Source organism: Sprattus sprattus (assembly GCF_963457725.1).
Source record: "Sprattus sprattus genome assembly, chromosome: 20".
NCBI lineage: Eukaryota > Metazoa > Chordata > Actinopteri > Clupeiformes > Clupeidae > Sprattus > Sprattus sprattus.
Window position 1 is genome coordinate 2595593 of NC_137918.1, and position 24370 is coordinate 2619962.

At 42.4% G+C, this 24370-nt stretch overlaps 2 protein-coding genes across 2 annotated transcripts; one reads left to right on the forward strand and one right to left on the reverse strand.

The window, feature by feature from the left end:
- Positions 1-503: 503 nt before the first annotated feature.
- vars2 (valyl-tRNA synthetase 2, mitochondrial) lies at positions 504-18431 on the reverse strand. Its single transcript, XM_080859720.1, has 30 exons — positions 18222-18431; positions 17758-17981; positions 17449-17530; positions 17101-17201; positions 16780-16901; positions 16597-16663; positions 16367-16464; positions 16142-16223; positions 15697-15816; positions 15264-15372; positions 15087-15175; positions 14589-14679; positions 14240-14367; positions 8220-8323; positions 7515-7596; positions 6995-7071; positions 6318-6402; positions 5877-5973; positions 5445-5515; positions 4662-4787; positions 4339-4443; positions 3973-4041; positions 3814-3892; positions 3158-3288; positions 2544-2696; positions 2163-2408; positions 1619-1730; positions 1231-1436; positions 912-1061; positions 504-666 (listed from the first exon to the last, which is right to left on the reverse strand). The coding sequence occupies exons 2-30, from the start codon at positions 17959-17961 to the stop codon at positions 589-591; spliced, it is 3264 nt and encodes a 1087-aa protein (XP_080715846.1). The 5' UTR covers positions 17962-17981; positions 18222-18431; the 3' UTR covers positions 504-588.
- A 97-nt stretch (positions 18432-18528) lies between these two features.
- Positions 18529-24239, forward strand: ppp1r11 (protein phosphatase 1, regulatory (inhibitor) subunit 11). The gene is made up of 3 exons (XM_080858941.1): positions 18529-18816; positions 19406-19514; positions 22566-24239. Exons 1-3 carry the CDS (start codon positions 18739-18741, stop codon positions 22748-22750), a joined length of 372 nt encoding a protein of 123 aa, XP_080715067.1. The 5' UTR covers positions 18529-18738; the 3' UTR covers positions 22751-24239.
- Positions 24240-24370: the final 131 nt, after the last annotated feature.

Here is a 24370-nt window from a genome sequence, read left to right on the forward strand (position 1 = left end):
CCGAACACAGACACACACCAGAGTGATCCACTTCCGGATTGACTCATTAAGCAGGCACCACCCCTTGCTGCCCTCCTCCTCTTTCCCCTGGCAACAGAGTATCCCATGGCAACGGTTGTGAGGCGGTGGCGCATGTGGTTACCACCTTATCACAGGTAATACTATCTAGTGTGAACTTCACCGCATACAACGTTAAATGTTATATGTCTGGGTTTCACAGAGTAACATTGTCAGCAAAAAAAAAAACACTCTTCATTGTGTAGCTCTAAGACACAGAAAATACAGTGGCCCTTACTTCCCAACAATGTTTCCAATGGCTGCATTTTGAATGAATCCATTAAATAAGTATGTACGGGACTACGGATACATATTCCTGTTTGTGTCACTGTCACGTACATATTTTCTAGAAAGGAAAGTATGTAATCTGATGTAATTTAATAGAGATACAATCATACAGGTCAGTTTTTATTTTATTTGACATAACATTTTTACAAAACCAGCTGAACACCAGCACTAACTCAAAAGTGTTGCACACTGAATATTTTACATTCACAGTCCTTGTAGTCCTGCAACATCCATCCTCAGCTATTACTCGCTTTGCTTCATTCCTTTCAGGGCATGAAGTTGCTCCTCAATATTCTTCAACTCCTGCTTCAAGGCTAAGATCTTAATATTGACATAATTCCACAGAAAAAAGGAGAAAATTACACTATTAGTATATGTATATATTTTTAAGTAAATAAAATAAATGTTTGAGATTTATAAAGAGGTCCTCCAAACAGTCCGTCTGTGTCCCCCCCCCCCCCCCCCCCCCCCCCCACCCCCACCAACCACACGCACACAAACTAACATGCACTGTCTTTTTTTGTTTCCACACATTCACAAACACTCAGATCTGTCTAGCGCCTCACCCTCTGCTCTGTGTCCATTCTCACACGTTCAGGAACCTTCTCCAGAAAGCCGGGCATTGTGGTGCGACCGATCAACTTCTCAAGCTTGGGCAGCACACGGCCTTTGCGTTCCAAAAGTGATGCCACCTGCCTGTCAACTCCGACATGATGCTGAGAAGAAGAGGTGCAATGAGAGAGAGGAAGAGCATTAAGGATATTAATGGAAAGAGACAAGGGACCGATATACAAACTAAGGAAAAGGATAATCAAAGCCTTGTAGAGTAGACACACACAATACTGTTTAATAGCATTCTGCAGTGTTTCTTTACATAAGGGTTACCTGTACATCCAAATGCAGTTGGCAGGTGTGGTTAACCACACCCACAGCACAACCCTCGGAAGGGGGTGGAGCAGATATGGGTGGGGCTGTGGTGCCCTTCTGGGGTGGGCAGTGAACGTGCAAGCCGGAGATGCGGCCCAGAGTCTGAACAGCAGCAGAGAACGGTAGCAGGGTCTGAGCCTGAGCTGGAGTGCATACTACCCACACTGAAATACACACAGACACACAGACACACACAGACACACAGACACACAGACACAGACACACACACACACACGCACACACACACACACGATTTTGTAAGAATGCAAATCTGCTTGAACAATGGGGAAATTGTGAAAACACCCTAATAATCAAACTGAAATTTGGTCAGCCTTTAGAAACTTACAGTCAGGTCTCTCTTTGGTCATGTGACACTGGGCCCTAAGTGACCTTGCCACGCGGATCACTTCCTGTGCCAATTCAAAGTCTGCTTCCTCTTGAGGGAAATCCAAGTTGGCCTTACAGAAAAAGAATAAAAACAGAAAAAGAAAAACAGTGAGTGTTTGTGTGGGTGGCAGTGAGCTTGACAGTGTTAAAGATCACCAGCAAAGAGAGAGGAAGCAGAAGAATAAGAGGAATTCCTGGATGATCACGGGGTTCCGAAAATAAAAAGGATCTCAGGTGCTTTAGAACAACATTGCAAGCCTGATAATAATGAAAGTCTGTGTGAGGAACTGGGGCAGTGTGTACATGGTGAGTGTGTATAGTATCCCAAATGACAAAATAATTGGTTGTCTGTCTGTCTGTCTATGTGTCTATGTGTCTGTGTGTCTGTGTATGTATGTATGTATGTATGTATGTATGTCTGTATGTCTGTATGTCTGTATGTCTGTATGTATGTATGTATGTATGTATGTATGTATGTATGTATGTATGTATGTATGTCTCACCAGCTGAGAAGACTGAGGGTAGGGCTGCACACACAGACTAGTGGCGAGGTGGTCGGCCTGGAGATTGTATGAGTTTAGCCTCTGCCAGAGCTCCTCTGTGATGAACGGCATGATGGGATTGAGGAGGGTAAGAGACATGCAGATGCAGTGATAGAGGAGCGAGCGCGCTGTACGCCTCTCCATCTCTGTCACCTTCCCAGCATCGTCCTCTGTGTCTAGTGGGCTCATGACTGGCTTAATGCACTCCTGCAGAGAGTAAAAATGAGAGAGAGGGAGAGAGACAGAGATAGAAAGAGAGAGAGAGATAGAGAGAGAGAGAGAGTGAGACAAAAGGGGAACAACAAGAGAGAGAAGTAGTCAAGTAGTAGAGGAGAGTCTCACCAGATAGACATCACAGAGGCTGTGCAGCCAGAACGAGTGCAGGGCAGCAGTGACAGCGTGCAGTTCGTAACCATGGAAACCCTCTTCGCACTGCCGCACAGTGCTGAGCAGTCGTGAGCAGATCCAGCGGTCCATACTACAAACAGGAGATGTCTGGGGGTAAAGAAAGCAGGAAGAAAGCTTGGAGAGATGAAATGAGAAAAGTTCTGTTATGTTCATTCAAAACACAAATAGTAATAAAGACATGCAACGTATGAATATGAATGAATGAGGTGGTGGTCGGAGGGGCCGTAGGCGCTGATTGGTAGCCACGCTTCTGTCAGTCTAACCCAGGGCAACTGTGGCTACATATGTAGTTTACCACCACCGGTATGACTGTGTTGAATGATTACTGGACTCTGTAAAGCGACTTCGAGGACTTAGAGAACTTAGAGAAGCGCTATATAACAATGATGATAATTGATTGATTGATTGATTGAGTAATAACTACACAGCTAGACAACCCGCACTCACTGCTTTGTACCCTCAGGTACTTTTCTATTCGTCATGTTCAATTCTTGATTTGTGATTCTAGTAATACGTTTTATTCATGCTCATGTAATTTTTGTGTATACCTGGTCCAGAGGTATGACCTGCTCGTTACTGTCCTGCAGGACTCCCAGAGCGAAGCGCACTGTCTGCCACATCTTATTACAGAAGTGCCTACAGCTGAGCACCTGGGACACTGACATACTGATGTCTTCACCTGAGAGCACAGAAACACACAGATACAGACACAAGTTCATACACCACCATGCTCACACTCACAGGAGGTTTGGATAGCCAACTACTGACCAATCATGGCAACACCATACACACACAAACACACAGATTTTTATTCTGGGACAGGCAAACTCCACTCAATCTTGCCTATTAAGAAGCACACACATATCTTATTGCCTCTGCCAGACCAGGGGTGGGCAAACTTTTTGACTCGCGGGCCATAAAGGGTTCCAAAATCTGAGGTCTGCGCCCAAACCAATTACCTCACTTGATCTTCTTTATTATTTACATTAACAGGTTAGAGCAGCCACGCAGGCTCTGTGCAGCATAGAGCTGCAACGATAAGTCGACAAAATCAACGACGTCGATTGTGAAAAATGGTCAACGTGGATTTTTATAGTCGACGCGTCATTTAATAAAAATGGGGCCGTACTTTGCCCATGTCTGTGCTAGACTGTAGCAGCCTCGAGTAGAAGACTGGGATGAGCAGTGGAATGCAGAACCTCACCTTGAATCCTGTAGGAGCAGAGAGCGAAACGCAGGGCATCAGTCCCACACTCAGGGATCCCCTGAGGGAAGTCTTTCCTCTGAAACACACACACACACACGTGAGACCAGACGTAGTAAAAGACATCATACACATAGTTCATAGGGCACGCTGACAGACCTGCGCTTCCATGGCAACAGCAGTTTCTCTGGGGTCCAGGTTCCCCTCCTGCACCTTCTTCTGCAGCCGCTGGGAGAGAGGGATGAGAGAGGTATGGGAGAGAGGGATGAAGGACAAATAGAAGAGGATGGCAGAAAAGGGGCAGAAATTGAAAGGAGAGCAAAGTAGATGTGGGGGGGAGAGCCGAGAGAGAAGGAGAGAAAGAGATATGTGAATTATTATTCTTAAAAACCCATCATCAATCCTGGGAGTCATTGAGAGGAGCAGGTTCAATTCCGTGTGTGTGTGTGTGTGTGTGTGTGTGTGTGTGTGTGTGTGTGTGTGTGTGTGTGTGTGTGTGTGTGTGTGTGTGTGTGTTCTGCATACCTCAAGTGAAATTCCATTAATGACATCAACCGGGTCAATGACGTTACCCAAGGATTTGCTCATCTTCCTACCATACTTGTCTCTCACCAGGGAATGAAGTAATACCTGAAGGGGGAAAACATACGGACAGCGGGTGGTAAGAGAGAGAAAGAGAGAGAGAGAGGGAGGGAGAGAAAGAGCGAGGGAAATGTGGATGGAGGTGGTGGTTGGAAGAAAGAGACAGGAGCAATGCTGAGAAATGAACTCACCTCACACACACCACAGTATATTTTGACACACACCCATGCAAACACACACACACACACACGCACACACACACACACCCGTTTAAAAGGCAACTGGCCAGTCAGTTCGGTGCCCAGCATCACCATCCTGGCCACCCAGAAGAAGATGAGGTCACTTCCTGTCTCCAGCATAGAGTTGGGGTAGAACTGGTCCAAGTCTGAGGTCTGACAGAGTGACAAAGTAATGGGTAAGGATATATAGACAAAAAAGGACAGGAGCAACTGTTCATTAAACCTTTTTTCAAATACAGAAACTTTCTCGTTCAGAAATTAGCTCAGGAACTTAGGAACTGGACCGATTTGACTTCATTGGCTGTTGTTCAAGAAACATTTCAGTTCCTACTTCAGAAAGATTGTGCACTGAACACTGCCGACTGAACTTCTGAATAATGAACCCTATTTTAAGAGAACCAGACCACAATAAACCATTGAGGATAAATGGACCAGTGCAGGGTGGGAGCCTTCCTTCAGTAGCTATTCAGAGCACAGAATTCAGCAATTCAACAATCGCTCATTTGAAACTTACATATATCTTGTTGATATCAAGCAGAAAATGTGTAATACAGCCTGACAGAGTAATTCAGTCATTCTTTGCAAAATCTACAAAAGATTTAGAAACTGGTTGGAGAAGCACTTATGAGAACAATAATAGATGAAGCCATTCGATAGAACTTGGCATCACAGCAGGCAGACTTAGGCTATCATCCACAAGCATGAAGACAAAGAGACACACACACACACACACACACACACACACACACACACACACACACACACACACACACACACACACACACACACACACACAAAGGCTGGAAGTACCTGCTGTGGCCAGCCCAGCATGGCAAAGGGAAAGAGACCTGAGGAGAACCAGGTGTCCAGAACATCCGTATCTGAGGGGCACATGAAGGAACATCTCAGCACAAAAACCTGAAAGGAATCCCCCTCAGTCACTGGACTAAACTGAATCCCCCTCAGTCACTGGAGTAAACCGAACCACCTCCCGGTCACTGGAGTAAACCGAATCACCTCCCTATCACTGGAGTAAGCCGAATCCCCCTCACTGGAGTAAACTGAATCCCCCTCAGTGGAGTAAGCCTCAGACGGTGCTCTTTACTTCCCCATAAATACTTCTTTGAGGGTACTGTTTATTCATACTAAACAGTTTATTTACCATTTACTTTAGTACTGTTAATTCATACTGAAGTGGTCAGGGATGCTGAGGGGTGAGTGAGGAGTGTTTTGTTCACTTACCCCGTGTGAGGCAGATTTCACTCTGTGTCACACCAAACTTCGCAGCAGCACGTTCACAAGCTTCGGCTTCACTCCTGCCCCACACCCACGACTCTTCCTGATAATGCACAACAGTGAAACACACACTGCTGGGAACTCACATTTAATCAACAACAGCATTACATATTAGTTACTCCCCTATAGACATAACCCCAATCTACTCTTTCCTTACACAATAACAACACAGTTAAACACAACAACACAAATGTAACACAACACCGGCTAACACTACTGGAGTAGATTGTATCTGATACATTCAGGCAGTTACAGAAATCTTACAATTCTTGAGGTCAAAATTGTATTGTATTATGCAATTCAAATGACACACTTTGAAAACATTGTTGTTTTTACTGAGTTCAAAGTTCTTTTTTCGGATGCTGAGAGATTATTAGCTCAGCCCACCTGTTGGGTGCTGGTGTGTGGCAAAGACACCCGATAGGCTGGAATCTGATGCCCCCACCACAGCTGTCTGGAGATGCACCAATCACTGTTGGCAGGTGGAGCAGATGAAAAAACAATTATAAACACAGAACCTCCACCTAAATTTTTCCAACATAATATACCTCATTTACAGATCAGTCAAGGGAACTCCCCAACACATCCACTTATAAAAGCTTGCTCACTGTGTCACACACAGAGCACACACAAACATCATTCCCCACACTACTGAGTGCTTGTAATTTAGTTAGTCATTAGGCAGTATTAACGATGGCATACACAATTCACACGCACACACACTCTCACACATCAGTAAGGGAGACCAGAGGGAAAGCTTAAGATAAGACCAAAAGCTAACCAATGTCTAGTCTATCTGTGTGTGTTTGTGAGTGTGAGTGCATTTAACTTATATAACTCTTGTGTAAAGTTACACTCATATGATGAGGTTTCTCCAGGGGTTGGTATCATCTTGTGTAAGATCCTCAAAAAAGCCAGTTAATCAAGGGCTTTGTATGTGTCTGGTAGTGTAGGTGTGGTGTAGCTTGACCCACCTATTATGGGAAAGCCAGTTCTTCCAGGTCTTTATGTATTGTTTGCTTATGTGCGTGTGTGCGTGTGTCTACGTGTATAATCATATCCACCTGATGTTGGAAAGCCAGTTCTTCCAGGTCTTTGTATAAAAGTGAGGTTGAATTACAAGATGACCCTCATCAACTGCCTGGAGAGAGAGATAATTGCAGTCAGATTCACAAGCTTCACACACACACGCACACGCACACGCACACACACACACACACACACACACACACACACACACACACACACACACACACACACACACACACACACACACACACACACAAGCACACAGGCACACACACACAGTCACACACACACACACAACGGCACACACACATACACACACAAATACACATACACACACAAATACACATACACGCACACACACACGCGCGTGCGTACACACGCGTGCTCACACACACACACACACACAAATACACACACAAATACACATACACTCACACACACACGCGCGTGCGTGCGCACACACACACACACACACACACACACACACACACACACACACACACACACACACACACACACACACACACACACACACACACACACACGCTCACATACCTGTATTGCTTTCTTGGCCATTTCTTCACATCTGACAAACCACTGTCTCTTCAGGAGTGGTTCAATCACATCTCCAGAGCGACTGTGAAATAGAGATGATATTTAAGGTAATTCAATTTAAGGTCAGCCCAGTGACACAACACAGTTACATTCATTAAAACAAGCTGTCTGCACCAACTGAAGGGAGTTTAAGTAAAACAGTAAAGGCAGTGATGTGCAGTCATGACATTTACAACAAAGCCTACAGCAGTTGAAAGCAGAAACTCACCTCGAGTCCTGCAGCGACCTACAGAAGGCCTCACTTAGGCTAAGTTTTAACAACTATGATACAGGCATGAATAACAAGTCATACCACTGACACACCCAAATGATGTTGTGATCACATGTACCTTAAAATTCCAATCTATGTGTTTCACACCAGTCGTACGATCAGATATAGAATTCATACATTCCAATTTAGTACCACATATGGATGTGGAACAGGTCAGATCTGATGATTTGATCCAATTAGCTTTTGTCCTTTTTAGACGGGCATGACGCATAGCCGATCTGTGACTCTTGGAAGCAACAGAAACCAGTTGGCTCACATTTACTGTTCAAGTGTTAACACAGCTTTAGTGGCCTTTAGTGACCTTTCCTTGGGGTGATAAACACGCAAGTGAGCCAGTAAATGACAACAGTAGCTGTTGGGGTTTGGCTGTTGACCTGCAGATGGGTAGAGCCATGGGGTGATCTTTCTTCCCTCTGAATAAATTCTTCTCTGTCAAAGCCTCCAGCACTCGTGCCCGCGCATCAAATCGCTTCGTACCCTGAACGGCCAAGAGAGAGAGAGAGAGAGGGAGAGAGAGAGGGGATAGACACAAGGAAGAAGAGTATCAAACACTAAAATACAGTAACAACATGAATAAGCAAGCCAGCTGAAAACACAAAAGAAGACACCAAGCTCTAAATGAGAGTGGGTCAAACCACAGAGCTCCCAAACACACACACACACACACACACACACACATTAAAACACACCACAGCTGGGGGGTGATTTTGACTCTTATTTCTTCTAAATTATACAGCGCAAATTATGACAAACTTATTTCCCAGATCAAAAATGACCTGGAGAGGTGGGAGTTGCTTCCCCTTTCCTTGGTTGGGAGGGTAGAAACCATTAGGATGAATGTTCTGCCAAGGCTGTTATTTCTCTTTTGCTCTCTTCCTATTGCTGTCCCGGTATCTACTTTTAAGCTCTTAGATAGGCTTGTTTCCCGATTCATATGGCAGAACAAGTGCGAGAGTGAGACTCAAAGTTCTTTGCTTACATAAAGAGAAGGGCGGTTTATCTCTGCCTCATTTCAGAATTTACTGGGCAGCACAACTTAGAGTACCGGTCTCCTGGATGAGATTGGATATTGAAACAAAATGGGTACATATAGAGCAAAGTTCAGTAAACACATTACTCTCAGCACTCCCCTTTCTGACGACAAATGCATTGCATAAACTAAGAATACAAAATGAATGGGTAAAGTTTACATTAAAGGTTTGGAAGATAATAAGACAGGTATTAAATCTGTCATTATCTGTATCTAGGGCAACAAAAATAGCTGCTCTTTGTGATTTTCTGCCTGCTAAATTAGACAGTGGTTTTAGTAGATGGGGGGAGAAGGGTTTGACCACAATCAGTCAATTACTTGTAGGAATGACTCTCAGGGCTATTGCACAACTTCAAGCTAAGTATGGTATTGAATCTAATGATCTATTCCGATATTTCCAACTTCAGCACTATTTGACCACACGCAAGGAATGGGACAAAATTAAGGAAACACCAGGCAATTTTGAACAGTACTGGATGGAGATAGAAGAGTATCGAATCCAAACAAAACATATAATATCCTGTTTTGACAGTAGAATTCATATGGATACATCTATTGATACACTGGATATAGTTGTAAAAGATAAATGGGAATTGGAGGCTAACACCATTATTGCAGATGAAGAATGGGAAAGCTCTTGGGTGTCCTGGCACTAATGTTTTAGTAGTCCAACCTGGAGAGAATTTAGTTGGAAGCTAAGGATGAGATATTTTAAAACACCCTTAGTAATAGCTAAGTATGACAAGAAGTATTCCCCTCTCTGCTGAAGAGGTTGTGGTCTAATAGGGGACTTTTCTCACATTTTCTGGGTTTGCCCTAAATTGCAAAAGTTCTAGGAGGAGGTGAACAGGGAGATACAGGAGATCTTGAACTTAGACAGTTCGATTGACCCACCGCAGTTGATTTTGGGAACTATGCCTTCAAGGGGGCTAGGGAAAAACACACTGTATATAATCAGAGTTATGATTGTTAATCACAAAATGATCCCAATAAACTGGCTTAAGCCCCACCCACCTACCGTGGACCAGTGGGCCCAGAGGCTCCAGGCTGTGAATTGTATGGAAAGTTTAACTGAAAGTCTATGACTCGGGATGGACATTTACTTAGCAAGATGGACACCTGTTATAATGTATCTGTTAAAATGAACATTCTGTTGACATTTGACTGGACAAGCTGGATTGATTATGAAACTATGTGAACTCTTACTCATGGCCTCATAACCTTCAGACTGGACTACAGCCCTTTTCAATATCTATATGGACGACCTTTCCAGGCAGCTGGGGGAATGCAGTACAGGTTGTATGATAGGTGATTCCCTGGTCAACCACTTCATGTATGCCGACGACCTAGCTATACTATCCCCGAGTACAGGTGGGTTTCAACAGCTGCTTAACATCTGTTCTAATTATGGGGTCGATTTTGATGTTAAATATAATGCCAAGAAGAGCGTGGTAATGGTCTGTAGAACTAAGGAGGACATGGATATTAAGTTTCCTGCCTTTCATCTTTCTGGGCAAGCTCTGGGGGTGACCAATAGTACCAAATACTTAGGGCACATTATCACAGACACATTGGAGGATGATGCTGACATGTTTAGACAGAGGAGATTGCTCTATGTCCAAGCTAACATGTTGGTAAGAAAATTCCACCACTGTACATATGATGTAAAAATTAATTTGTTTAGAGCCTACTGCACCCCTCTCTCTACAGCTCCACTCTGGGTGAATTACAAGAAGGAGAGCTTGCGTAAATTGAAAGTAGCCTATAATGTCTTAGGACACTCCTGAAGAAAGCCAGGAGTACTAGAGCCAGTCAGCTGTTCTGTAATATGGGTCTAACCACCTTCATGGTCTTGCTGAGGAACCTTACTTTTAAGTTTATGTGTCGGCTGGACCGCTCTTCAAATGTTATCATTGATCTGATGACAGACCCTGGCCGCAGCTCTGTCAAGTACACATCTAAGATCTGGGAACACTGGCATAAGTGCCTTTTTTAGCAATTTTTTCCATGTGTATTTATTAGTGCTGTCAGTTTAACGCGTTATTAACGGCGTTAACGCGAACCCATTTTAACGCCGTTATTTTTTTTTATCGCGCGATTAACACGATGTAAAAGAAAAAAAAAAAAAAAATTTTTTTTTTAGATGAACGTTATTTTGCCCTCCCAAACTTTGTAGTAGGCTAAAGTCACGTTTGAGTGAATGATGAGCGCGATACAACGAAATGGATGATAAAAAGCTTCTGAATAGAAAGTTTACCTTTAAAAGTTGTGTTGTGCAAAAGAAGCGAGCTTCACTGTTGTCTGAAAATGTCAACAGGCAGCTGGCAGCAAAAAATATTAAGCCATGGTTTAACTGCACTATAGGCTGAGTCCATGTTTATCTTAAATGTGCACTTTATAATTTTATTTTGTACCACCCTGTTTGGCAATGTTGCTTTTCAATAAAATAAAACATTGCTTAAAGCAAGCCAATCCACTTTTCCATGTTGATAACAGCATTAAAATAAAATAAAAATGATGGAAAAAAATAATTGAAGGGGCATTTAGAATAGATAAAATTTGCGATCGCGATTAATTTTAAGTAATTTAATCGCGATTAATTTTGAGTTAACTATGACAAAAATGCGATTAATCGCGATTAAATATTTTAATCGTTTGACAGCACTAGTATTTATATGTATTAAAGATTGTATGTATGTATGTATATTTATACATAATTTATTGATTTTATGTATTGCACATCTTCCATGTGGGCCTTGAGCCTGTAATAAAGTTTATTATTATTATTATTTACTGCAACAGCATCCTTTACGGCTTCCCAACCTCTGTCCTCAATAAACTTCAATATGTTCAGAACTCTGCCGCTTGTCTACTCACCTCCACCCGCCGTTATGAACACATCACCCCGGTCCTCCGAAACCTTCACTGGCTCCCGGTCAAACACAGGATCAATTTCAAAATACTGCTCACCACCTTCAAAGCCCTAAATAACCTGGCCGCTCCCTACCTCTCTGACCTCCTCCCCCTCCACGCCCCTACCCGTTGCCTCAGGTCCGCCAGCGCAACCACTCTCAAGACCATCAGGACTAAGCGCCGGACCTGGGGTGACAGGGCCTTCTCTGCTGCAGCTCCCTCCCTCTGGAACGACCTCCCCATCCACATCCGTCAGGCTCCCAACATAACACTTTTTAAACAGTCCCTCAAAACTCACCTTTTAAACCTCGCCTTCACCTGATAATTTCCCTTGCTCCCTCCCCTCCTCTACTAAGACTCACATGTCCAGTTTTCTTTTTTTTCTAACTTGCTGTTGTCTGTTTGTTTTTTGGTTTGATCTGTTGTCTTTCTTATTTTCAGTTGTGTTGTGTTGTCCTGTTTGCTTGCCTTGTCTTGTCTTGTTTGCTTGCCATATGTAAAGCGATATGCCATATGTAAAGCGTCTGAGTGTTAGAAAAGTGCTATATAAATATTAATTATTATTATTATTATTATTATAACTCATTGGGATAACCCTTCTGCCATTTGTGTTTTCTTTTTTTTGGTATAGACTTATTATATATATATATACAGCCGCGGAAAAAATTAAGAGACCACTTCAAAATTATCAGTTTCTCTGGTTTTACTATTTATTGGTATGTGTTAAAGTAAAATGTACATTTTTGTTTTATTCTATAACCTACTGGCAACATTCCTACCAAATTTCAAATAAAAATATTGTCATTTAGATCATTTATTTGCAGAAAAATGACAATTGGTCAAAATAGCAAAAAAGATGCAGTGTCTTCAGATCTCGAATAATGCAAAGAAAACAAGCTCATATTCATTTTTAAACTACACAATACTAATGCTTACACTTAGGAAGAGTTCAGAAATCAATATTTGGTGGAATAACCTTGATTTAAAATCACAACGTTCATGTGTCTTGGCATGCTCTCCACCAGTCTTTCACATTGCCGTTGGGTGACTTTATGCTACTCCTGGCGCAAGAATTCAAGCAGCTCGGCTTCTTTTCATGGCTTGTGACCATCCATCTTCCTCTTGATCACATTTCATTGGTTTTTTTATGGGATTCAGGTCTCGAAATTGGGCTGGCCATGACAGGGTCCTGATCTGGTGGTACTCCATCCACACCTTTACTGGCCTGGCTGTGTGGCATGGAGCATTGCCCTGCTGAAAAAAACATTTCTCAGAGTTGGGGAACATTGTCAGAGCTAAAGGAAGCAAGTTTTTCTTCCGGGACAACGTTGTACTTTGCCTGGCAGAGGTTTGTAAAAGACCATAAGGATTGAAAAAAGCGGACTGGAGGGTCTTCTAGTTCGTCTTCTCTGATGAGTCCAATTTTCAGCTTTGCCCAACACATGGTCGTCTGATGGTTAGACGGAGACCTGGAGAGGCCTACAAGCCAGAGAGTCTTGCACCTACTGTGAAATCGGACTCATCAGAGAAGACGAACTTAGAAGAAACTCCAGTCCGCTTTTTCAACCCTTATGGTCTTTTACAAACCTCAGCCAGGCAAAGTACAACGTTGTCCCGGAAGAAAAACTTGCTTCCTTTTGCTCTGACAATGTTCCCCAACTCTGAGAAGTGTTTTTTCCAGCAGGGCAATGCTCCATGCCACACAGCCAGGCCAGTAAAGGTGTGGATGGAGTATCACCAGATCAGGACCCTGTCATGGCCAGCCCAATTTCGAGACCTGAATCCCATAAAAAACCTCTGAAATGTGATCAAGAGGAAGATGGCTGGTCAAAAGCCATGAAAAGAAGCCGAGCTGCTTGAATTCTTGCGCCAGGAGTAGCATAAAGTCACCCAACGGCAATGTGAAAGGCTGGTGGAGAGCATGCCAAGACACATGAACGTTGTGATTTTAAATCAAGGTTATTCCACCAAATATTGATTTCTGAACTCTTCCTAAGTGTAAGCATTAGTATTGTGTAGTTTAAAAATGAATATGAGCTTGTTTTCTTTGCATTATTCGAGATCTGAAGACACTGCATAATTTTTGCTATTTTGACCAATTGTCATTTTTCTGCAAATAAATGATCTAAATGACAATATTTTTATTTGAAATTTGGTAGGAATGTTGCCAGTAGGTTATAGAATACAACTAAAATGTACATTTAACTTTAACACATACCAATAAATAGTAAAACCAGAGAAACTGATAATTTTGAAGTGGTCTCTTAATTTTTTCCGCGGCTGTATATTATATATTGTTATTATTATATTGTTATTATTATTATATATAATATTGTATGCCATTCTGTGTGAGACTCACTGTCAAGGAACTTGTTTTAATAAAAGTTTAAAAAAAACACCACAGATACATGCAGGGCGCCGCCTTAGCAATGACAGGTTGCTGTGTTTTACCTCCAGCCAGTGTCCGCAAAGAGCAGTCATGAGCCCATCTCCACCAATCACAGTCAGCCGTGGGAGCTCATGCCGCTGGGAGAGCAGGAAGTCAGCATGGTCGTGAGCTGGAGTGATTTTCACCGCCCCTGAGTATTTGTAAGTGTGTGTTCGTATTTGTGTTTAAGGGTGCGCGTGTGTGTGCGTATGTGTGTGTGTGTGTGTGTGTGTGTGTTAGAAAGTGGAGAAAAAGAAGAAAAAAAAGTCAGATTCACAAAGCACTGAAACATTGCAATTCAAACTTGATTTCACTTACAGCTGCTGTTCCCTAACCTGACGGAGTAGCACCCCAACCCTTACACTGCAGTACCTGTGCCAAACTGCATGTCCACAGATGCATCAGGGATGATGGGTAGTAGACGGTCATTAAAGGGATGTCTGCACTGCCTGCCATGGAGCTCCTTCACGAGGGGAACACATGTTCAGCGTTATCATATAGAATCTACTTGAATAGCAAAACAAACCATTTAATAGCCCAAGAGGAAAACAATACAAATAGCTCTGATTTAATATCAGCGAAGCCTTACTGAACAAACCACCACAAAACAGGGGCTATGTCGGTGTAAAGGCAGTCAAAATGTTACCAACAATGGAAAACACCAGGCTTGAAGGTTTGGAAAGTGATTAAATATTGCGGCAAAATACAATTGACTTCATTCAATTATTAAATGACCTACTATATTACCAAGCAGTATATAAGTCAGTTGTTGGATGTAATGACATCGCAATAAACAGTGAGCTGTTTCATATGTATTGATGTATAGATTATGACATCAGTGTGGTATGTATGGATCGTGGATGCACTTACTGTGTATCGTGGGTCATCCGGGTGCACAGCTATGGCCACATCTCCCAGCATGGTCTCAGGACGCGTTGTTGATACACACACCTCTCCGTCTAACACACACACACAACCTCACTGGTAAATGTACACTCCTCCTCTTTAAGTTGCACAGAGAAAAAGTCTAAATACCAGGCCACTTACCTTGTCCTTCAACAGGATAGGCGAATGTGACTATCGTGCCAAACTCAACTTCTCGCTCATAACCAGGAACCGACAGAAGAGTCCTACCAGGCAACTGCTTAGAATCTACCTATTTTAAAACACACACACATATTTTAAACATATTTTAACATATGAACATAAATCCCTGTGCACAGCCAAAGGTTGGTCACAGGAACATCCAGGTCATTTTGTGGAGCGGACCTGAAGAACCATGCAGTGTACTGTAGTGTGCAGTGGTTCATTTAGATTTTCATATTTTAATATATGCTTAAATATTATACGATAATAAAAGGGCAGGTTTTCAGCAACTATAACAGTAACTTAAACGCATGAACTGAAATATTGATTGAGACAGGGTGTTGTAGGTGAAGTGCAGACAGGTATGGTGCTTGTAGGAAGCGTGGAGCTGTACCTCTATATCAGATATGGCTGATTCCAGAGCACAGCTCCAGTTGACCAGACCTTCAGAACGGTAGATGAGACCAGAATCACTCAGACGCACCAAGGCCTCCGTCACAGCACTGCTGAAACCCTACAATGGACGCACAAAAGTGACATGATGCACTTATCAGTCACACATTGAACTAACATTGATGTTAAAGCTTAAATCTAAATTTGAACAGATGCAGCTGCCACAAGGACACATAGGAGTCTGGTCCCTGATGTGTATACACACACGTGTGTGTATGTGTGTGTGTGTGTGTGTGTGTGTGTGTGTGTGTGTGTGTGTGTGTGTGTGTGTGTGTGTGTGTGTGTGCGTGTGTGTGTGTGTTTGTGTGTGTGTGTCTCTGCCTTGTGATGTTTTTTGTGTTTCCATCTCCATTCAGGTGTACATGTATAAGGCACTGTCTCCTTACTGGGTCCATGGTGAAGCAGGTTCTGGTCCAGTCAAGCGAGGCCCCAAGTGTCCTCAACTGCCTATAGATCTCATCGCCTTTCCTAAAATTAAGATTTTTTTCGACATGAACATTTTATATACAGTTACTAGCTTTCATTGATCATAAATGCTGGTCAGGTGAGCTGCACAACACAACACATGAAAAAGAGTTTAGTAACGAACATACAGGGAGGGCGGGACTCACTCGCTTTTCCAATTCCACACCTCCTGGAGGAACTCTTCCCTGCTGTAGTCTTGTCGGCGTTTCCCATGTGTCTTCAGAAGCCTTCTCTCTACTACGGACTAACACACACACACACACACGCACACGCACACAGAGATAAGCGCATGTTTACACTCATATGCATGCACGCACATAACGCACACTTTGTAGTTTTCTCTTTCCGAACTGAACAAATAATAGCAGTCACACACCTGTGTGGCTATTCCAGCGTGATCACAGCCTGGTACCCACAGCACTTTGTAGCCCTGCATCCGTCGCCTGGACGATAAACATGTACAAACATATCACATAAACGCAATCCGGTCTCAGTTCTCTAGAACAGCACGAAGACATGGATAGTCTTTGGCCTAAGTAGGACTAACTATGACACCAACCAGCGGGAGAGGGTGTCCTCGATCGCCACAGTCAGGGCATGGCCCAGATGGAGAGATCCAGTCACGTTGGGCGGAGGAATACATAGTGAGAAGGTCTGATTGACAGCATGTGGCAGTTTCCTCTGAGACAGGAAATGAAAAAATCAACACCATCTTCTCAAAACACAAAACTGGCTGATGTATCAAGTGTGTCAGACAAAAATGAATAGCATAGCGGCATCTCTTAGAAAGTTCCTCATAAAATATCAAGTAGAGACAGATGCAGAAGTGTTGTGGTAGTGACATGCTCTGCAATGTAATTTATTGGTAAGTTCCCCTCACATGGTGTTCTGGAGTAAAGAACCCTTCTTTTTCCCACCACTGATACCAACAGGATTCCACATACTCCGGACTGTAGGCCTGAGGGAAGGGCACACTGGTGTCTGAGAGGCCACAGAACAAAGGAGAGGGGGAAAGGAGCAGAGTGAAGAGTCAAGAGCACTGCAAACAACCCATATTCAGCCCAGTTAAGATCACACTGCAGAGGACCTACAAACATGTGTCACTGAATTTAAACATACACGTGCATTAATCTGTGTTACTATCCATGGATAGTCACATCACTGGTTACCAGTCACGAAAGTATTATTATTTAGTTTTGGCCACAAAAAATAAAAGACAAAATGAGACCTTTCTTTTCTCCTGGTATTGTGGAAGTGCTGTACACTATCTTATCCTTCCATGTCCATTTTAAGCCTTCATTCTCCAAACCCTGCAAATGTCACAGAGAGTCATTCAGCTATTTGTAGGCTACATTGGTGACATGATGATCAGATATAATACAGATTGCCTGTTTGGAGTGTCATGAGTTCAATATGATGTAAAGGGTGTCCATGAGATGAAGAGTGTGTAATGTGTGTAGCAAGTTCTTAATAAGTGGGTGTGGTGCGTGATTATGCTCTGTGATTGTAAACTAAGAGTTCTTTCAAGGTCAGTCACCTTGGTTAGGATGGCTTTTTCCCTCTCTTGTTTCCGTCTCTGTTTTTCAAACTGAGGCCGCAGTGTGGGAGAGGACTGTTGAGTGGGGATCTTAGGAGGTTTCACCGCCTTCTGAGAACAGAGCCTACATCCCCACACAACCCACACTCTATGTGTCCCACTATGGAGGACCCGCAGTGTCAGCCTACACATGGGATTCCACATCCCCAGATACCCAATATTGTCTTGTGAGAAGAGAGAGAGAGAGATTCGTTACTAGAGTAAACAAGGTCATAATAGAACAGTTCAGGAGACGGGGCGTTCTTAACTGCCGACCCAGGATGTCACACTGATCAGAATTAAATTACGATAATCACTTCCGTCTTGTGTTGCATGGGCAACTAGCAAACCGAAACCAATACAGTGAAAAGTGACAAATTAAACAGTAGATGCATTAATAGGAATATGACAAATATGATAGCTACCTTCTTACTTGCTGTAGGGCGCAGACATGTTGGAGGAAGCTGTCATTCTTGAACTAGCATTCTAGCACATCGTCCTTATATCTACTGATGACTGATTAATATATCACTTCAGATCTTCCTCTGAATCGATTTAAAACATAGGAATAGTCAAGTCGCTGAAAAAACATTACTTTAACACCGAACTACGTTAACGTGTGTAACAGGATCATGTGTTAGCCTTATGGTTGTAGCAAATCGGACACAGATTTGAGAAACACAGATTTAGTACACGGAAGTGGTCCGTCTGTGTAAACTGTTCGATCAGCCGCAAATTAAGCGCATAAACAATCAACTCGTGCAGTACAGCTGCTCCGACGCACTGATTTCGTGAGACGATACTGTAGTAGTAGTAAATGGTTGGACGTGCGTGAAACAGCCAGGGTTACATATTTTTTAACATTTATGATAACGGAACACGTTTCAGTAGCTAACTGATTTGAAAGAGAGAACCTACGTTAGCTGGCTAACGGTAGCATCCATGGCGGAGGTTCCAGGTACTTCTAGTGAAACGATAACGGAGACAGTAACGATCAACACACCGCCACCGCCCCAGCAGGTACATAATGCTATACAGACATTGACAGTTGACTGTCAAGTGTAATTCATATTTTTTTGTTTAAGTTATTCAGTTCAGCTACCTTTGCTATTATTCTAAATATTGTTATTTTTCGTTAGCTATTACATTATGATTAGCTTGATGTCATAGCTAACGTTAACTAAGTTAACTAGCTAAAACGAATCGAGTAGCTTACTAGCTCAGGGCTACTAGTTTTGCAACCTGACTTGGCCCTCTAGGTGGCCACTAATAGCGATCTGTTAAATTATTATATATGATTATATCAATCAGTAGCTAGCCGTATTTGACTGATTGTCGTCTTGTTCAGCAACATTATGTAATTTGCTGCTTGCCCATCTTAGTTAAAGTCAGTGGTTCTCAAGCCGAGTGTGAACACCTTCAAGAAGTCGAATTCATCTGAAAGAAACGTGAAAATAATCCATGGATGGATATTACTTTTCTGTATTTATATTCTTGAGGAATAAAATAGTATTGTGATCAGTGTAAAGCTAACTAGGATAGCTCTGATAAGTTTGTAGATGTGATGTCCATGAATTGAATTTCCCTTTTGATTGAATTTGTTGTTTAGGAGGGTCGAAGTCTGACCATAAAGCTTAGAAAGCGGAAAACGGATAAGAAGGTGGAATGGTCCAGCGACACGGTTGATAACGAACACCTGGGCAGGAGGTCATCCAAATGTGAGTTGCGGACCCGGCTTTCAGTCCCTATTCCAGTCCAGATATAGAAAACGATGTTGTTTACTTAATTGCCCACCTCATTATTAAAGATTTTGCTCTCTCTCTCTCCCTAAGAAAGCGTTTGATTCTCTCTAGTTTTGATGACTATAGTGAGGTCATATATGTCCAGTATAGTTTTTCTATAGTGTCTGTCATTTTGTACAGCACTATTCAGGCCCTGTGTTTAGAGCCTTACAAGGGTATTGAGGATAATGGTGTGCTGTGACGTACTCTGGAGTCTGGATTTAGTCACTTTTGGCTTCAATCCAATCCCTTATCCCTTACAGATTTCCTGTATTATGTGTCCAATGTTCACCATACAAAGTTGTTTATGTGGATGCCATGCCCTCTGTCCATCATAGATAAGGTGACCAGACGTCCCCGGTTTCCGGGGACAGTCCCCGTTTTTGGTGGCCTGTCCCCGGCTGGAGCTGTCCCCGGAAATGTCCCCGGTTTTCACAGATAGACCCGGGATAGAAATGAAAAATTCAAAAAGAAAACAATGACCAAAACGTTTAGTTGCGTAGCCTACACGCCACAGGCTCAAGCAAGCCAGCCAGCAGCCAGGGCAGCAAGCTCTTGCTCGGAGCTCAAAGATCTAGAATGACCATCTGTTTAGTATTTTGATTGGTGGAATATGCAGCGCGGTAGAATCTTTGCCATTGGCTTCTTTTTTTATTTAGAAAGAGATCGCGTTCACTCATTCATTCAGCCAGCTAGCTCTGACAATACGAGTACAACAAGATAGGATAGCATTGGGATAGGTTAGTGTCATTGTTTATCATCTATGTCATATATTATTTAACTCATGATCTGCATATTTAACCCATGATCTACAATAATCATATCATTTAACCTATGATCTACAATTTGCAACAATGTGTGTGTTAAGCAGCAGCTATCTGTTGGTCAGATGTCAGTCACATCTGTAGACTTGCTAACTAACTTTGTTAACTTTTTAACATTAGCAGTGATACTAGCTACAGTACTATGATATTACAGTTTCACTAGTCTGGGTTACTAGAGGTAGTTGGCAACTTGACATTAAATGAAACCACTTGAAAGCTGAGGAGTGCGGACTTACATTAATCACAAACCGTATGAGGTATGCTATCTCTGTCTGGGTGGCTCCGGGAACGTTGGTTTAAAAGCCGCGCAACCACTCTTCCCTGCCATCAATTTTGTTGTAGGCTTTAGATACAGCCTGGTTGAACACGAACGTTTTCGTTTTATATTGTATCAACATACGTTTTCAAATAGTCCTGGGCCAGGCTGTCAGATGTCTATTTTATCACTATAACATTATACTCAAAATCGGAAGAATATTTTTTTTTTGTCAAGTTTAGTCAAACTGCTGATGTTATGGCAGTGGGTTGCATTCAAGATGAGGAAGCAAAAACAGTCTCATCAGTTCAATTTTAAGCAGGAGGTTAAAAAATGTGCTAAAATATGAGTCATGTGCTTAGGCTACATAGATTTTCATGTAGCCTAGAATAAGGGTAGGACTACATTACCTAAAAACTAAAACAAAAAACGTATGTTCTTGTGGTGGTCTCTTAAAAGACACTAATGAAATGTGTTTTTCCCCACATTAACTTCACATATTCTGCATTAACAAAGATGTCAACTGGAAGTGTGCCACAGAACTTGTTGTTATTTAGATTATTCAGATCTCCCCCCTTCACCTTGACATTGCTTGGATTTTATTTAACTGAAATTGTAGCCTATTTTGAATCTTTTTGTTTGTTTGTTTCTTAAATCACTTTTGGTATAGTAAAAACAATTCCAAAGATCATGGAGTGTATGGGCCTAATCTGTATTTTCATTGTTCCAGCTGATTACACAGAATATAGGAATACACTGCATTTAGTTTCCTCAATGGCCTTAACATGTTCTATGCTGGAAAAACATACACCTGACACCCATATGTGCAGACCAGTCACTTATCAGCCAAGCACAGAGGTTAGGCCTACTGCAAGGAAGCTTGAGTCAACGAGGTTCTTGTCACAAAAAATTGGTTCTAATTATCTGGCAAAAGGTTGTTACCTTTACTACTCTTCATTTCAGCCACTTTGTGATTAGTTTTAAGATAAATACTCTTTGTTTGACACTTCCCCTTGCAATTTACAAGGACAAGGGTAAGATAAACTGCTTTATGAAAAAGGGCCCAGCCAGTGTCCCCGTTTTTCCGTTCACAAAGACAAAAACTTTACATGTTTTGGAGGTGTTAACTTATCTGAACTGAAATTGTCCCCGGATTTTGTCTCAGAAATCTGGTCACCTTAATCATAGAGGGTGTGTGTATATGGGGCAATTGAGTAACAACAAGACTTGCAAACAAAAAGACGGTGATTAAAAAATGTCCAATAATGTACAAATAAAAATGCTTCCAAGCAAACAATTAAAGGACAAGTTCCACAAATGTAAACAACAAATGGAAATAAATAAACCACATTCTGCATGTCTGTTTAATCGGTTTTATAAATGCAACACATTTGCACAGCAACAGGCCTCTATTCACCTCATCAAATGGCTGGCTGGTGGATTGTGTGACTTGAGAACAAGAAAGTTGATTTGTCTGATTTTAATATTAGTCAGAAACCATTTTGATTCGGTTGTGTAATTTATCATTACATCTTTATCAGATATGATTATAAATAACTATCTTCCACAATATGTTACGGTATAAAGCATAGATAGTTATGCATTGTAAACCTGTTACTTACTATATTTGTTTGCGAGTAGCATTTGTTTTGCAAGATGTCTGCATAAGTGCAAATCGGGAGCATTTATGAATCACTTTCTGTTTGTTTGCAAATAATGGGGTATTTGTAAATCTTTTAATCACTAAATCGATCCCATATGTGTATTCTTATATCCCAAATGTGGATTGCTTTTGTATTTCTCTCACATGTGTGTGTGTGTGTGTGTGTGTGTGTGTGTGAGGGTCAGTGTCAGTGTTTTTGATATGTTCTCTGACTTTGACTCTGTGTGTATGTTTGTGATATGCAGGTTGCTGTGTATACGAGAAGCCGCGCCAATTTGGCGAGTCGTCCACAGAGAGTGAAGGGGAGGACGATGATGGGTGCGGGAGTGCACACTGCATCATGGGCCATGGGAGCCGGCACAGACCGGGTGAAGGTGGCGGCGGTGGCGGCACAGCGCCCCCTAGCTCTGGAGGTCCAAACGCCCACTGATGCATGTCAGTGTAGCTGGTGGCCAGCTGGTGGGGATTGCCGTCTGTGACCGTCATAGAGATAGCTCTACTCACCCCTCATTGCACTCAGTCACTGCGTTCCATGGAGAGAATGAGAATCTCACACACAGACACAGGCTCTGATGCTAGAGAACCAAACATCTTCACAATCATAACGCTTTGGATGTATGTGGCAGTAAGGGTGGGGTTAAATAATTGTACATATACATCAGTTTTACCTCTTTTTACATAGTTGAATTCCCCTTATTATTTATTTGTTTGTGTTTAATATTAGCCTTAAGTAGAGTGTTTTTTAGTCATTTCATAAGAAGGCACCCTCGATGGGATAGTCTCCATGCTGAGCACCTTTGTGCTTCAAGAGGTTTTGGTTGTTTATGTCTTCTGGCTAAATGACGTTAGCACTGTGCTTGTCCACTCCTAACACCATATCACTATACATTTTAATATGACCAAATTAGAGATAACGATACTTAAACATTACTACTCTAGACCAGACTGAGTAACTCGAGACCCTGAAGAGGTGACCATATTTGTGAATTCCCCAACAGCTCTGCATGAATGCAAGCCATGGCAACTTGCTGCAGACCCCACATAGTTCTGACAATCTGTGTGCTTGATACGAGTGTGGCCTAGCTTATGGCTAAGTGTGTTTAAAGGTGCGCGCTGCACATGCTGTAAATATCTGATAGTTTGAGTCGTAAATCACTCATTTGTAATCCGATGAGGCTTCACCCCAAAAAAGCAAAGAAGATCTCGAACAGTTTTCATCAAAAAGCCGACTTGCTGAACAGTGCTGATCTGGGCGCATTTTCATTCCTTTCAAGACGAGTTGGAATAGTGAGACAGAAGCCATACAAAGAATTCAGCGATTAGACATGACTGTTTTCTCATATGGGCAGATGGTGACTCAAGTGGGGCACACCTCCCCTCGACTCTCACTCAGCTCACACACATTCACGAAGCATCACATCCACTTGCACACCACAGCTTCAAAAACAAAAGTCTTAAAAAAAAATTCTGTCAGACTGAACCATAGCTCATCTCAAGCACGTGAAATTTGAAACCCTACAGTCCGAGAGCACTGCTGAGTTCTCGGCCGAGGAGTGCGCCACGTGCATGTTGCTGCGGGTGTGGCCCTGCTCTGCACCAGACACAGCATCGGAGTGTGAGAGTCAGTGTGTGTGTGTTTGTGTGCGTGTGTGTATGAGGGTGGGTGCATGGCTAATCACTGTCTGAATCGGCGTGTTTGTGATAAATGATGTCTTCAGTCCAGCTTTGGCTGGACCTCTGCCGCCTGGTCATCTGTGTTACACATCTGACTGCTTAACCTCACAATGCAGGAATATCCTACCAGTATATGCCACCATTTTCTACAATAAAACCTTCAGTATGTATGTTACTTAACTGATGATGCACATGTGTGTATATAATGAAAAAACATAACAGAGTTAATGTGAATAAAGAGGTTTGACCCGTGACCCGAGGTTTGACCCGTTTTTTGTCTCTTCTAATGGATTCTGAAGGAGATTCATTACCGTGTCAGAAAGTCTGTGAGTTGGCAGAAGAAAAGCAGTTGATTGTGTTTCAGCGCCACACACAA